Source organism: Maniola jurtina, chromosome 4, assembly GCF_905333055.1.
Source record: "Maniola jurtina chromosome 4, ilManJurt1.1, whole genome shotgun sequence".
NCBI lineage: Eukaryota > Metazoa > Arthropoda > Insecta > Lepidoptera > Nymphalidae > Maniola > Maniola jurtina.
Window position 1 is genome coordinate 6,167,865 of NC_060032.1, and position 17,443 is coordinate 6,185,307.

The window sequence follows — 17,443 nt, forward strand, 5'->3', positions numbered from 1 at the left end:
ATAAAAATAGCATTTTTGTAATAAATTCGCTTTTCCTAAAGAACATTGATGATTTCTGTTAAAGGAAAATAAAACCTTCCGGTAACACTTATTTGGAAACTGCACAAAAGTTGAGAGACGAGCGGAGAAAATTAAAAGAACAAAGGCTAAGAAAGAAATTGAGAAAAATGAAGAAAAAGGTATGGATGAATAAATGTTTCGAGCGCAATAATGATCTAAAAATCACAAGTGTAAATTAAAAATTTAAAACACCCCCGACAAATGAAGGTTACAGTAACTAGAAAAGAGCTGATAACTTTCAAACGGCTGAACCGATTTTTTTGGATTATAGCTAAGAACACTCTCGATCAAGCCACCTTTCAAACAAAAAAACAAAATTAAAATCGGTTCATTAGTTTAGGAGCTACGATGCCACAGACAGATACACACGTCAAACTTATAATACCCCTCTTTTTGGGTCGGAGGTTAAAAATATCACAATACAACCATGACACATCCTAAATTAATTCTTGTGTAATGTTTTCTATTAGGCGGAACTGGAGAGGTTGTGCGAATCTGAACGCATGAACTGTTTCCGACATGATAACGACCACTGGCGTACTGCGCCGCTATGGACAGCCGGACCCTTCTGCTTTTGTATGAGCTCCTCCAACAATACATACAACTGCGTGAGAACTATCAACGCCACTCACAATCTTCTTTACTGTGAATTTGTTACTGGATTAGTCACGTATTACAACTTACGAATTGGTATGTAGCTTGAGAATATCATAATATAATTAAAATATGTACTTACTAACAAAATTGTTACGAACAACATCTAGAACTAGATTTTGAATTAGTTTAACACCTATGAATGGATTCTCATAAAATGAGGATCCAGTTTAATTATACAATAAGTATTTACCTGAAATATATAACAATAAAAGTATTTAGGTTTTATTTAAGTATTTAGATTTTAGGTATTTTAAAAAAATTTATTTAGGTATTAAAAGGTTTACTACTTAGGTTTTGTAATTTGCATTCCGTTTTTCCAGATCCGTTCGAGACACAAAACAGGATGAAACATCTAACAGCATCAGAAAAAGACTATTTTCACAATCAGTTGCAACAGCTGCTGAACTGTCGCGGACCATCTTGCAGGCGATTCTCTCATTCTAATCCAGGTGGTAAGTATCACTACTTCCACGACAAGTGTAAATTAAAAATTTATAACACTCCCGACAAGTGAATGTTACAGTAACTAGAAAAGAGCTGATAACTTTCAAACGGCTGAACCGATTTTCGTGGATTATAGCTAAGAACACTCTCGATCAAGCCACCTTTCAAACAAAAAAAACTAAATTAAAATCGGTTCATTAGTTTAGGAGCTACGATGCCGCAGACAGATACACAGATACACACGTCAAACTTATAACACCCTTGTTTTTGAGTCGGGGGTTAAAAATAGGTTATCGAAAATGTGTATGGACTGGAATAATCATAACTGAAAATAGCTGTGTAGCCTCCTTCTTGAACATTACTGTTTCAACATTTCACGTAATTCGTCTTAATCCTTATTTATTTACCTATTCTATTCAACAGGTGGCAATGACGACATGAGCAGACGATATGAAGATGACCATATGATGTACAGAGGCGAACCAGCAGGGTATAGTGAAAGGTATCTAGTCTTATTGTTTCGCCTACTTAGCTTTATAGGGTTCTGTACTTGAACTATTACTAAGACTCCGTTGTCTGTCTGCATGTTTGTCAGCGAGCTGTATCTCGTGAACCATAATAGGTAGACAATTGAAATTTTACACAATGTGTAATTCCTATTGCTGCTATAACAACAAAAAATAAATTTCAAAATAGTTGCCATGAAAATTAAAAAAAAAATTAAAGTGTTATTTCTAGTATGATGGTACTGAATCCTTCGTGAGCGAATCTGGCTCGCACTTGACCAATTTTTTAAAAGACGTGTCAAAGTGGCGTACCTACTAGGGAAACTAATGTTTTTAGGGTTTGATGTGAACTTAAAACTGTAACTTATTTTGTCTCCTTTTAGTATGAAAAATGAGTGGATCCACATCATAACCTCATGATTTTAGGAAAGAGTTGTAATTTAACTAAAATTACTTATTGTTTTGTTTTCTCAGAGCCTGGCGATGGAGTGGTTATGGTCGTCGATATGCGAGAGCCAGGGAGTTGCATCGACGTCGACACACGATGGCGTTCTAGTCGATTTAAATTAACCTTTTAGGAGTTTTATTGTGAAAAAGAAAAAAAGATCATTGGCACCCAAAGATCAACAAGAAGATAAAAAATGGGTGGTCGGCAAAAATCTCAAAGAACTGATGTTTCTGTTATAGAAAACTAATTCAAATGAGGATAATAACCATAAGTTGTTATTAGAAACAAGGCCATAACTAGAAAGAAATATTCGACGGACTATGATTGTTCTTGATAAATATTAATTAATTAGGTAAAATCATAAGTATTTTTAAAATTGGTTCGCAATTTCCCTAGTCGATAGTTTCATGATGAATTCGTGTTATTATTTATTTTCTTTAGATGTTTTTCAAATTAAGTCTATTCCGTTCAGTAGGGTGATTCAGAACACTTCGATTCGGTAAGTTATCTTTCGATAAGATGTAGTTTTCATTGAAAAATACATCTTATCGAACGATAACTTACCGAATCGAGTGTTATGAATCGCCCAGCAGGGCTGTTAGTTGGATTGCAATACGAACAATCGGTGGGGAAAAGGCCAGTCTGTTCGACCGCTCGGTCGAAATGATCGAGAGAAATATTAGGCATTCGATCTCTTAGACCGAGTTATCGAACAGACCCGACTTTTTTTAGATAGTTCGGTCAATAGAACTAACCGTCTAACAGCATGAAATAGACCTCTACACTGGCTACAGCCTCCATTAGAATGAGAAATTACATCGAATCTTGTAGGGCTTCCTATAATCAAACTTTATCAATGTCATGTTTAATAGGCCTACGGTATATACGTATTTATAATATTATAATAAAAAATAGCTTTATATAGACGAAACTCTACTATTGTTGTACAGTAGTACCTATAACGAATATGTTCTGGTTGTTTATCTATGATAAAATTAGCAGATTGATTTACATAATATAGGTAATGTATCTACCACATCAAGACTTTTATACTTCTTGCATTTTCGTAGTCGGTTATAAAAAGTATAATCTCCAATCTGTAATAGTCACTTAGAAGGTTATATCTAAGGAGAAGTCTTCCTACCTTTGGACATGTTTGTACATTGTAGACATTTGCAAATTGCGTCGCTACCGTCAAGTATTATTTGTAAAATAGTCCTAACTAATTTTAATACTAACAGGGACCGAAAACTTTGGTGTTTTTTTTTTGTAACTAATTTATTATCATAATCAATAGTCAATAACAAGTTATCACTGACATGTATTGTTTATGTTATATGTATTAGATAATAGATTATCTTAAAGAACAAGTGTAAATTAAAAATTTATAACACCCCCGACAAGTCAAGGTTAAAGTAACTAGTCCAAAGTATCTGAGTTTTCCAAAACATCATTTTCAAATAAATAATCATGTATCTAGGCAACGTCGATCTTGACAGCTTGACATTTGTCAATTGACATAATATTATGAACCTAACGGTTATCTAACCTTCTTTTCTACAAGAAAACTAGAAAAGAGCTGATAACTTTTAAACGGCTGAACCAATTTTTTTGGATTATAGCTAAGAACACTCTCGATTAAGCCACCTTTCAAACAAAAAAAAGTAAATTAAAATCGGTTCATTCGTTTAGGCGCTACGATGCCACAGACAGATACACTGACACACAGATACACACGTCAAACTTATAACACCCCTCTTTTTGGGTCGGGGGTTAAAAATAAGATCTATCGGTCCCTGCTCAAAGTATATTAAAGTGGTACTGACTGAGCCAACGTTTGATACTTTTTAACATATTAAAATATGCCAGTAACACCCATAATTTTTTTGTTAAGATAAAAATAAAATATCGTATTGTTGAAAACAAGGTCGTAGTATGTGTTTTATCTATTAGTGGTTGAAAAGTGATATCAAGTTGTTGCCATGTGATGAATAAGGGTGTTATCCTTAGAATGTATTATAAAGTTGAAATTGCAGCTTTGCGTTTGTGAGCATCGGTACGAATAACAACAAGTACAGCTGCAAGATCTTAATCATTTACCTCGTTTACTTAAAAATATTTTTGAAGAAAATTTTAAACCTAATAGTTTTTTCCCAAAATGGAATCAAGCGCGTTGCGTCCAGGTTTACACATGAAGCTGCTTATCCACTGTATTTGCGCTCCAAAGTGGATGGGTACGACAATGCACAACAGACGGCAACGTTTAAGTGCGGAACCCAGCCCAGAGTGAAGAAAGAAGGTACGACACGTGCTAGATCCCCATTCTCGAATCGTGCAACGTTGCACGCTTCCAAAATATGCTGCACCAAAAAAACTTTTTATTTTCATTTATAGGCTAGCGTTTGGCTGCAATCTAACTAACTGGCAAGTTAGGAAGTGAGGATGCAGCGCGCTTGCCTAGAGGATGCCCATAAAAATTCAAATTTCTTGTCCATGCGCGTGCTGCGCACCATCTTCATTGCATCAGTAGCAAATATGCGCTGAGTAAAATTGGTGGGCGAACTTATTAGAGGATACGGAGCAACTTATTCAGCGCGCTCTGTTACTGCTTGACCGATCGCTCAAACGCAAAGCTCGTCAACTCCGTCTAGATAGAATGTCACAGAACATTAAGGGATAAAGTCAACCAGGCGGGCCGGGTCGGGCCGCATTGCAATACAAAATCCATTAGATTTTTCAAAAATCCACCACATTTACGACGGGGCGGATATTAGGTACGTAGGTACAAAATGCGTTACGCGCCGTTGCGGTCCGACCCATCTCCAGCAGACGTCTGCCTTTACCTTACTCAAAAATTGAGATTATAGTAAAGTTAAAGACTGGACTGGACTATAGGAATTGATCTCAAAAGTACGTGAAATGTCTTGTGACATTTTATCTAACCTAGGCGAGTATGTAATCTAAGATGTTATTATAGAAAAAATGCTATTTGCCAACCATGAATATCTTAGTTACATTAATTAGCATTAGCATTTTGTGGAATATCCTGTGTATTGGTTTTATTAATAAAAAATTATAAAACTATTTAATTTAATTTTATTTGTTAACCAATTCTTACAAAAAGTACACAAGAAAAATCTAGATATTGTGGCACTAACAAAGCTGTGATTCAGCACCATGCTCAGATCCGACTTGATGTACATGTCTAACAGAAAACTTGTATGAAAGAATAAAAGTATTATTTTAACTAGGAATTCAATGGATAAGATTTTTTTTTATCTACAAGATTATTGTTGCCAAAAATATCAGAAAATAAATTAGAAGTCTAAAATGTTATCTATATCACTGTCATCACACAAAGAAAATAAAAGTTTATTAGTAACAAGTTTGTGATGAACTTCTGTTTCTTTGCTATTGCTTTTGCTTTCATTATCATCCATCACATTTAGCTGATAACATTTTTCTTCTTCTTGGTAATAAGTTGCACAATTTTCTGCTTTATTGTCATCATGATGTTCTTTACGATTCTCATCATTGTCTATATCTATATATTGATCATCAGTTTCAGTATCATATGCTATATATTGTGCCCATTTAGAGCTTTTATTTGTTTGAAAATCTACGCTTTTAATATCTCTTTTAATCGATTCAAGTTGATATCTTACATTGTTTTTATTATTTAAGTCAGTGCAATTATCGTTATGGTTAAAAATATTCAACTCATCACTCTTAGGTGTGGGTAACTTTTTGAAAATTTCATTATTAATTTGAGTTTTTTTATTGCATTCATTAGATACTTTAGGGATTTTGAATGGTTTACTTTTTCTGTTTATCTTCCGTTTTTTAGGGAGCTCTAAACACACCTCTACATTGTTAAAATACTCTGGTTCTTTTACTACAGAATTTTCCTCTTTCTCAACATAAGCTAACCATTTACTTTCTTTTTTAGCATTATCCAATAACCCTTGAATGTAATTAGTTTTATCAACATTCTCTGTGTTGGTTTCATAGTCACTATCTTCTGAATCTGTAGTCTTCAATTTTAATTCTTCTATACCTCCACGCAAATTGTTTAGCTTTTGAACATTTATTCTACAGTCTTTTGCTGTGCCTATGCCATAGTGTCTTTTAACTGATTGCTTCTCACCACACATTTTACATTTCCATTTGTTATCCTTTCTTGTTTGGTGAACCTATTAAATCAGATTTGTCAAGTTTAAGAAATAGAATGATCCCAGTAAGCATTAGTACCTATAAAATTTTGGCAAGTACTATATTTGGTACATTTTTTGGGTTCACATTTTTTGATCCCCTTAATTTCCAAGTAAGTGCATAAGAGAAATTACAGTATCTATGAGACTTGATTCTTCTTCATCCTACCATGTTGCCAATTTAACGGAAATTGATTATTGCTCCAGACCTATTTTACAGGTAGGTATAAGTTTTCACACAAAATAATTGCCAACTTTTCTTTCCAAATCATTAAGGATGAAAAAGTAGCTTAGGTTTGGAGCTTAATGATTAATTATTATCAGGCATAAAAAACTGTGGCATTAGTAGAGATAATAACCGCGACCAATGGCTTAAAGTGCTCTCAGATGTATAGAAGAAACATAAAATACTTACTTAGGCCATTGAACAACCTAGTCAGTTAATAAAGTCAACTTTGTTCAACTAGCGGATCATAAAATATCAAGTACCTAGGTACCTACACGCTGTCGCAAATATGCTAGTTACCTATTTCATGCTTGTTACTTGGGAACCTAGGTAGGTAGGTTGCATTGTTATATTTGTTAAGATTCGAAGAATCAGTCAAAAAATGCTGTCGATAAAATCTACATACTTAATAATATTGTGATTAATAAAATAACATACCTCTCTAGCTAACTAATGAAAGCAAAATAATCAATTTCATGAATATTGTTACCTGAAAGACTGAACATTTGTAACATTTCAGTACTTGGAAAACTTGCGGCATTATTAAGTTCTGAATTGTTATCACAATGCAGCTCAGAAAGAAAAATGTTTGTTTTTGTTAAATCATGCAACTCCACTACCTAATTCAAGTATTTTTTTTATATTTATTAATAGAGATTGGATATTTAACAGCAAAATACAAACCAAAATCGAATACAAATACAAAACAAAACTAAGAATAAAAATTCAACCTAGACCGCAAAAACTCAAATTTAAAATTGAATTGACGCTGAAGTCACAAGTCAATGTCAACCTGACATTGACAGAAAAAGAAAAATACATTCTAAAATTACCATATAAAGTTAAAAAAAAACTACCATAAATTTTTTTAATCAATAATAAGATCAGTCAAGGTGGGTAACATTAGAACCGTAGTTACCTATGAAAAGCGAGCGACCGTAAAAATATTATGATAGTATCATGATAGTACTCTTTGTTTAGCCATGCTTAGCTTTGTTCTGGGAATTTGGTTACAATAAATGCCAAAAAAACTTATTTTTATTATTTTATTATCTGAGCCACATTCATCACAGTTTTCGTATATTATCATATTTTAAACTATTATTTTTAATTTGTCAATATTATATTTAAACGATCAATACACAATAATTAATTATGGTGCTTAAAGGTTGTTCAAATTAAAGCGACACAATACACGTTCGACGTGGTTCAATTTGAAGGCAACAAAAATTTAATAATTGTAGAACTTATCTCCTTTTGAAAATAAATTAAAGCTAGATATAATATTTTATTGCACATCTTGTAGAGCTTGTGGCTTGTACAAAAAAAAAACAGCTCTTTAAAATTCATTGAAGAAAATTTTGTAAACCTATTTAAAGTTGTTTAATAGCCATTTCCAAGATAGTTACAATTATTTTCACACAATATTAAGAAAAGGTAATCGATTTGTCACTAACACAACATTGCAAAAATGTATCTTTAGTTATTATTTCAAGTAACTAGTTAGGTATACATAATAGTTATTATTACAGTATAAATATTTGGACGAATAGTCTGTACATTCATTTATTTTTTCCATGAAAATTAATTAACTTAGAACTAGTCTTAGAAATAGTAGGAAGAAAAATTCTACACAGCTAAACACTTTAAGATTTAAGAAAATACATTAAAAGAGTTGTTTTAATTATTTTAATAACAATTAATAATAATTATGTAAGTTTTAACAAACAAAACACGTATTGTAGCGTTAAATGATTCCATTTGAAATATAAAATTTATAAAACTACCTGTCATTTCACAAAATACTGTAAGTTGAAGTTAACCTAGAGAAAGGAGATATGCGCTTTTATAAATAATAATCTAAAATAAAGAAAACTGCCACGCAAAGCACCTAGTTAGCTGTTAGAGGCTAGAGCATTGGTAGTGGTTCAATATGTATCTGTACTGTAAGTGATCTGAATCAGGAAGACATACCTAGTAAAAGAATACGAAACAGCTCCTAGATTCCGTAAAGAGAAAATTATAGCTATGGTAAATTATTACTTAGTTAGCTGATAATACAATACTTACTTGAAAGGTATCGATATTTATCGACGCATGTTATCTTCTGCACAACCCTTAATTATTATCAATTTCTATACAATATTAATGTAGTAGGAAAAATATTAAATAAAACTGATCAATTTATTTCTCCAGTCTCTTTTCTCAATATTTAACTTTTTACCAATATTCGCTTAATGTTTCTTTTTAATATCATTCTGTATTTGAATATAAAACAAATAATGTCATAAGAAAATATATTTATTTTAGTTATGACCTACTTTATTATTTCTTTGTGTATGAAATAATGGATATCCTTTTGGCTGACGTAAAATAGGAACCAAGATTATTTTTTTATATAAAGAAAAGAACACTAATTAATAAAAGTGTTCTTTTAAAAAGTGTTCCATACTTTTATATACTTGAAATATACAATTATATTTTAAGCAAAATCAACAATAAATAAGTTCATTCATAAAAAAAAGTTTTCATAACATGATAATATGAAACACCCATTGGGTAGATTCATGAGCATGTTTCGCATTTTTTGTGAACATAAATATATGTTATATTTTATGGAAATACATGGAATGAAAACACATTTTAACAATTTTTCTTAAAATAATTAATAGTAAGGTACATTTAAAATAATGATAGTAGTGTTGAATTGGGGATCCTGTATCAAAATCCATGGGGATTTTGGATCACTCTCGCTAACGCTCGTTCGCTACGCTCACCGTGATACAAAATCCCCATGAATTTTGATACAGGATCCCCAATGTAGGCTACTGTCCACAACAACACATTAAATAAATGGAGTATTCCTAAATCCAAGCAACAATTAATCACTATCAACAGTGAGACAAAATCCTCAATGACTAGTTATTGCGGATCCTATATCATACGCCCGCACCGCACAGTGGATGATATAATACGATGAGTTCGACGAGACTGCGGCATTCATAAGAAATGCGAACGAGCCCATATGCATGATAATTTTACGTCTAAAAGTTTGCTCTCGCATAGTTAACCATTTGATTTGTTGCGCTCAAATTATTTTTGTATATTGATCGTGTTTCTGCTTGATCCGGCATTGCTGTATTCATTAGTATGAATTTCGATCGATTGATTCGAGGCTTGCGCATACTTATAATAGGTTGGATAAAGGTAGACTCTTTAAATGTTTATAGCTCATCAGAAATATATTCGTATTACATTAACGATTGCTTTTCCACATATCGGACATAACATTTTATCCAACGATAAAGCACATTTAGTACACGTTATAGCATGACCACATGGTATATAACACGCAGCTACTTCTTCTACAAGACAAATTTTGCAGCAAAGTGTTTCTTTAATATTTTCAACACATAATATGTTTCTGTCTGCAAAAGAACTTATTATATTGTTATTTACAAATTGTTCAGATACTTTTGATGCACCACAAACATCTTTGCTATCACTTTGTAGGTATGTTTCACCCTTCACAAGTAAAACATAGGGACAGGACGGAAACCAGCGTGCGTGCTCCGACCATGGATGATCTTCGATGCCCCAGTCTTTGAGCCTGCCATCACAAAAGTAACAAATCACGCGATCACTATCTCCTGTATAAAAAAAACCAGCATCAGCCATTTCTTGAGGTTTTTGATTTAAATCTTGAGGCCAGGTATCAAAACTTCGCAATCTTGCGATTTGAGTTGCATAGCGAGGATATTTAGGATATATTAACTCCATTCTGATCTACAAACAATGAATTTTGGATAAAGATTTATTAGTAAAAATATATTATAGCAGATTTCTAGTAAGGTGTGCAAGCTTATCATACATTATTATTTATCGAAAATTAATTCTTTAATGATGAATTTAGACACATTTCCCGCTATTTAAATATATTTCGATTGTTATAAATACTTTGATAAATAGAGATTAATGGACGAAAAAAATACGTACAATGCGTACTAATATAATAAATTCACTGATGCCCCCACGACTTCATCTGCATGGATTTAGGTTTTTAAATCCTGCGGGAACTCTATGATTTTCCGAGATAAAAAGTTGTCTATATCTCTCCAGTTCTTTTACTATACCCACGAAAAATCATGTCGATTCGTTGCTCCGTTGCGACGTGATTGAAGGACGAACCAATAAACAAACAAACAGACACACTTTAGCATTTATAATAAGTATGATTAGTGATGCAAAAAGGCGTCTGTCTAAACTAAAGACTAACGGCTGAATCTTGCCGAAATTTGATACACAGACAATTCACATCTTGGAGACGGATCCAGGATATTTTTTGACGTCGAAAATTAAAGGATTTCCACTCAAGTTTTAAATCAAATTCGCAAGGAAGAAGATTGAAGCATCAAATAGGAGCAAATATTATTAGACCTTTCACAAATTTTATACCTACCTATGGAAAGTAGTAAAATGTATAACCTTTTAACATTTTAACTATCGCGAGTCCGACGCATACCATTCCTTTTACGGTTAGATCTCAATTCACTGCGTAACTATAAACAACAGCGTCTTCCATGCTTCAAAATCGAACACCTATAGCTGATGCGGCAATAATTTATACGTAAGACAGTGTTCATACGAATGTATAAATCTAGTCTGATTACTTTCGCAAATATAAGTTTTATGTTGTGATGATTTAGTGTTTAAAGTTACATGCGCAAATGTTTAAATCTAATTTATTTCAATCCATTTCGTTTATTATGAAAGAGGTTTTAGAATTCGAGCGTATAAATAGGTCGATCCTAAGCGTCACCATTCCTTTCTTTCCGAGTTTTGGATACGACGACAACAACAGTCGAAATAAAGTATGTAAGTATTTTTATTTTATATGTTTATTTTTGAATTAAGCAACTAGGTACCTATTGAATTTTTATTTGGAGTTTTCATGTTGATAGTTACTTAAATTGTTTTTCAGGGCCTCTTCATCTTTCATCAATCCATTTGACGAAGACGAAGACCCCATCGCTTTGGTGCAGCCCCCATCAACATCGAAGTCTCTTAAGAAGAAACGTGAGGTGAAGCGGAAGAAGACGATCAAGAAAAAGGAGGTGACTTCTTCTGCTCCGAAGAATCCGTTCGAATCGAGCGGATCGGAATCTGAACCCGAAACGTCTCCAAATACACCTACGAGTCCATCTGTTAAGCGGAGGAGGTTTATTACCGAATCTGAGGTGAGTTGTCTTATTTATATTTTATTGGATTAAAGCTTTTAAAAGACTTCCAATAAGAATGTTGTTAGGCAATTGGTCTGTATATAAATTTATGAATATAGTTTGTTAAAGTTATATTTTGTTAGGGATCATATCCGAAGGGTACCAGTGGGATCCTATTACTAAGCTACCGCTGTCCGCCCGGACGTCTGTCTGTCAGCGGGCTTTATCTCATGAACCATAATAGGTAGAGAGTTGAAATTATCGCAGATGATACTAAATTGAATATTTTTCAATTCAGGATGAATCTACTAGCAAGCCAGTGCGCGCTGCGAAATTGAGAAGTTTTCTCAGTCGGCGCGTTGCGTCGGGGTATACATCCCCAATCAGACCCATCGAAGAAAGGCAGCTACTACTTCGAGCTGCGCGTCTACAACTCTGAAGAAGTGGAGAAACTCGCGAACAATGAGCGTTGGAAGCATGCCATCTGCACACTAAAACTTGCAACTGATTTAAATTCGGTGGTATGGAAGTCCCTCACCAAATTAATTGATGATAGTAAGGCTGAACTAAAAATCTTCAGCCCATTTTATACCCTGCAAATGAAAATAATTTCTAAGATAAATTTTGTAAATTAAATTTTGTAAATCTTAGAAATTATTTTCATAAATAAATTCAAAAAATATTTCATCTGCAACATATTGTATATAATAAGTATGACAATTAAATTACTATCTTTATGTTTGTGCCTGTAAATATTTTTTAACGTGTTTTTTTTACAGAAATTACAAAGCCTAAACCATACAAAGCCTAGACCATACAAAACCTAGACCATACAAAGCCTAGACCATATGAAACTAGAAATATAAAAACTAGAACCATATGAAACTAGAACCATATAAAATTAAATTAACGTGTTTTTTTTACAGAAATTACAAAGCCTAAACCATACAAAGCCTAGACCATACAAAGCCTAGATCATACAAAGCCTAGACCATACAAAACCTAGACCATACAAAGCCTAGACCATATGAAACTAGAAACATAAAAACTAGAACCATATGAAACTAGAACCATATAAAATTAAATAAAAATGTCTAAATGTTCATATCGAAAGATTTGAAGTTGGGATATTAATAACGTGATACTTACAGCCCTTATACTCTTACTAAGTCTGCACATTGTCTGAAAATAACTAGATTACTTTATTTTAATACAGTCATCTCATAACTATCCAAAATTTAAAATCTAGAACTGAGAAACTAGAACCATACAAACTAGATACTTGACATGTTTGAATGTTGATATCGAAACATCGCATTACTTCCATTCTATTAATAACTGTTTACTGTTTATTAGCCAATAGCTTGATTTATTATTTAGCTGTATTTCCTTACCGATTTTTTATACGCAGAATATTAAAACCAGAACTGAGAAACTAGATACTAAATAGATAAACAAGATAAGCAATTCTATGAAATTGAAAATGTTTTTCTGCAAAGAGTGTAACCTTTATGTTAAAACATCTATATCGTCACATAACAGAACAAATACTCATAAATCTAATAGTTTATTTCAATCTAGATATGAGAATGTGCAAATTATAAAAACGGCTTTTAGAAACAGAATAATCAGTTACAAAGTAAATCCGACCTCTACAACTTTAGTTCCAGAGAGTTTTTTTTCACAAATATTTAAAACCACACGCGAGATCATAAATATATCTCTAAAGAAACACACTGCCATTAAAGTAAATTTCGAGTTATTTGTTTCGTATATTTTACCAAAAAATTTTGAAAAGTCTATTAAATCTTTCAGTACTAAATATGGTATTATAGTCCAAAGTACTGATATTGATAATTTTTTATTACAATGTGCTCAAAAGTTAACTTGCAAATGCGCAGAATTCGAACAGTCAGAATCTGGTTGGACAATTGATTCTATCAGTCATTTGGAGATAAATATTAATAAATATAATCCTCTGAAAGGTGGATCATATTTGGCATTACCATCACATATAAGAAATACAAAATCATGTCTAAATATTCATAATTTCGATGATTGTTGCTTTTTATGGTGCATTGCTGCTAAAATGTATCCTACAAAACTTAATTCCAATAGAGTTTCATCATATCCTCATTATTCATTGCTTTTTGACATAAGAAATATGACATTTCCTCCGGGAATTGAAGATATTAAAACCTTTGAGAAGAACAATCCAACTATTAGTGTAAATGTTTATGGGTTAGAAGCCAATAATACAGTTACAGGTCCTTTGTATGTGACTTTAGCTCGAAAACTTACCCATGTTAATTTATTATATATTACTAATAATGACAAAGCCCATTACTGTTTGATTAAAGACTTTGGCCGACTTGTGCGAAGGCAATTAACAAAACACAAGTCTAAAATATTTTTATGTGATGAATGTTTTTTATATTTCGCAAATGAACAAAAACTACACAATCACGATTGTGCTAAAAGACAAACTGTACTTCCAGAAGATGGTAGTAAGTTGCATTTTTCAAACTATGAGAGAACTCAAAGAATTCCTATCGTGATATATGGCGATTTTGAGAGCTTGCTTTGTAAATATTCAAACGAAAATAAATCTCTTTATACTGAAGATATACAAACACATGAACCATCTTGTTTCGCTTATTACATATGTTGCCATTCTAAACCTGAGCTTAATGACTTTGTAAGCTATCGCGGACCAAACTGTGGTAAAAAATTTGTTGAAAGCATTACGCGAGATGTAAAAAGATTGCACGGTATTTTAAATACAAATAATCCAATGTTTCCTCTTACTACCGAAGAGTTGACTTCATATAATGAAGCAAAAATTTGCTGCATCTGTAAAACAATGTTTAAAAAATATGATATAATAGTAAAGGATCATGACCATTTTACAGGTAAATACCGAGGCCCTGCTCACAACACTTGTAACATAAATGCAAAAAAATGTACGTTTATACCGATCATTTTTCATAACTTGAGTGGTTATGATTGCCACTTATTTATTAAAGAATTATCAGAAATTACCGGAAAAACGAGCTTGATACCAAAATCTAAAGAAAAATATATATCATTCACAAAATTTTTACCTATTGATAAAACAAATGCTGCTCAACTGAAGTTTATCGATTCATTTAATTTTTTGAGTTCGGGTTTGGATAAACTGGCAAAGAGTCTTCATCCGAATGATTTTCAGCATATGCGTGTATTTATTAAGGATGAACACTTATTAAATTTGGCCTGTAAAAAGGGTGTCTATTGTTATGATTATATGGATGCATGGGAGAAATATAATGAAACAAAGTTACCAAAACATTCGATTTTTTTTAATAAACTCACAGGTGAAAATATTTCCATTGAGGATTACGAACACGCTTTAAAAATATGGAAAACTTTTGGTATAAAAAACTTAGGAGAGTATACAGATTTATACTTACAATGCGATGTCTTATTACTATGCGACGTTTTTGAAAAGTTCAGAAATATGAGTTTAGACTATTATAATTTAGACCCCTGCTATTATGTATCATCTCCATCTTTAAGTTGGGACGCAATGTTGTTATATACTAAAGTTGAGCTTGATTTGATTTCTGATGTGGATATGTATCAGATGTTAGAAAAAGGTATTCGAGGTGGTTTAGCCCAGTGTTCATTGAGATATGCTGAAGCAAACAATAAATATTTACCATCCTACAATAAAAATGAGTCAAGTACGTACTTAATTTATTTAGACTGTGTCAACCTTTACGGTTTTGCTATGATGCAAAAAATGCCAATGCGTGACTTTAAATTTTTAAATGAAAATGAAATTAAAAATTTTGATGTAAGGAACATTTCTAAAAAAAGTCAGTGTGGATATATTCTCGAGGTAGATTTATGTTATCCGGATAATATTCATGATGCTCATTCAGACCTACCATTTGCTGCGGAAAAATATTCTCCTGCTCAAAATCAAAGCAAAAAATTGGTGGCAAATTTATATAATAAACATCGTTTTGTTATTCATTATATGCACTTGCAAGAATGCTTAAAGAATGGTTTATTGCTTTTAAAAATATACAGAGTGCTATCTTTTTATCAGGACAACTTTTTAGAGCCTTATATTTTTTTAAACACAAGTCTCAGACAAAATGCCAAGTCTGATTTTGAGAAAGACTTTTTTAAAAAGCAGAATAATTCTATTTTTGGAAAAACGATAGAAAACAAAAGGAAGCAGGTTGACGTAAAACTAGTAAACGTTTGGAGAGATACTACAAATAATACTAATAAATTGAATGGAGCGGAAAAATATATTAGTGCACCACATTTTCACAGTTTATCAATTTTTTCTGAAAACTTAGTAGCTATTCAATTGAAAAAAACAAAAATTGTCTTAGATCGACCAATATATATTGGATTCACGATTCTTGAACTGTCGAAAACGCATTTGTATCATTTTCATTATTCGGTCATAAAAAGAATCTATGGAAATAATGTTCAGTTATGTTATACGGATACTGATAGTTTACTATATCTTGTAAAAACTGATGATTTTTATGAAGATATGAAAGATAACATTCATTATTTTGATACTAGCAATTTTGAAGATGATAATATTTTTAATATGCCGAAAGCTAATATGAAAATACCTGGATATTTTAAAGACGAAATGGGAGGAGAAATCATTTCTAAATTTGTTGGTTTACGCGCAAAATTATATTGTTTACTTTCTGAGAAAAAAACTATCAGTAAAGCAAAGGGTATCACGAAGCCTGTGACAAAAAAATTAAACTTTGAGAAATATAAGAAAGCCTTATTTTGCAATGAAAATATAAGAGATGATATGTTTGTCATACGATCAAAAAATCATCAGGTTTTTACTCAGAAAATTAATAAATTAGTATTAAATAGTGATGATAATAAAAGGCAAATAATGGAAAATGATTTTAAAACTTTGCCTTGGGGGCATTACAGCACGATTCTTTAGTAAAAATATTATGCTAAGTACCTATGTATTTTACAAATTTTTATGTGTCTAATTTTAATATTAGTTTTAATGGTAATTTAGCATTTAATAAATTTGATTAAGTTTACCACAGTGTTTTATTTCAAATAAAATCACAACATATTTTATATTCCCTTTATTAATTCAACCAATTATTTACATTACTTCATAAACTTAGTACTTAACATAAGATTAACGTATTATAAAAACTTACTACTTAATGGAAAATATTCGGACTACAACTTACTTGCATGATATGAAAATATAAAATATACTTTATACTTTAATTAGAACTCATTTATGCTTTTTATTTTTACAATCGCAAAATAACAATAAAATAATATTAAATTTAACTATTCAGGCACACTTAGCTTTTGTATAATCCTATTAATTAAATCTTCTGTAGCATCCATCATATTGTCATAATTATCACTCACTATGTACTGTACACTCAAATTAGTCTTTGCACTGTTCTCCTGTTCTTTACTATCAATTTCAAGTATTTCAATTTTTATAATGTGGCTTCCCTTTGCTTTATTTTTCCGTATAACAAAAGATGAATCTGGAGCTGGTGAAATCACATGATCTATTTTTGGAAGCTTCTTTTTTAAAGACAATTTATTTTTCTTTTTTATGGTTTTCAAACTGGTGTTATTTTCAAGTGTTTCATTAT

General features: G+C 31.7%; 2 protein-coding genes across 3 annotated transcripts in view; one reads left to right on the forward strand and one right to left on the reverse strand.

Annotated features, from left to right (window-relative positions):
• Positions 1-3,482, forward strand: part of LOC123864982 (extracellular sulfatase SULF-1 homolog) — a 106,925-nt gene extending 103,443 nt beyond the window's left edge. Inside the window, exons 14-18 of the mRNA XM_045905807.1 lie at positions 65-179; positions 531-750; positions 1,038-1,169; positions 1,585-1,663; positions 2,142-3,482. Coding sequence (XP_045761763.1) covers positions 65-179; positions 531-750; positions 1,038-1,169; positions 1,585-1,663; positions 2,142-2,223 — 628 coding nt within the window. The 3' untranslated portion in view covers positions 2,224-3,482. The remainder of the gene's footprint in view (positions 1-64; positions 180-530; positions 751-1,037; positions 1,170-1,584; positions 1,664-2,141) is intronic.
• A 794-nt stretch (positions 3,483-4,276) lies between these two features.
• On the reverse strand, positions 4,277-7,315 carry LOC123864984 (MRN complex-interacting protein). 2 transcript variants are annotated; one of them, XM_045905809.1, is made up of 2 exons: positions 7,043-7,315; positions 4,277-6,308 (listed from the first exon to the last, which is right to left on the reverse strand). In XM_045905809.1, exons 1-2 carry the CDS (start codon positions 7,091-7,093, stop codon positions 5,433-5,435), a joined length of 927 nt encoding a protein of 308 aa, XP_045761765.1. In that variant the 5' UTR covers positions 7,094-7,315; the 3' UTR covers positions 4,277-5,432. The 2 variants fall into 2 exon arrangements, with proteins under 2 accessions (XP_045761765.1, XP_045761766.1); XM_045905810.1 differs by having other exon boundaries at positions 6,991-7,075.
• Positions 7,316-17,443: the final 10,128 nt, after the last annotated feature.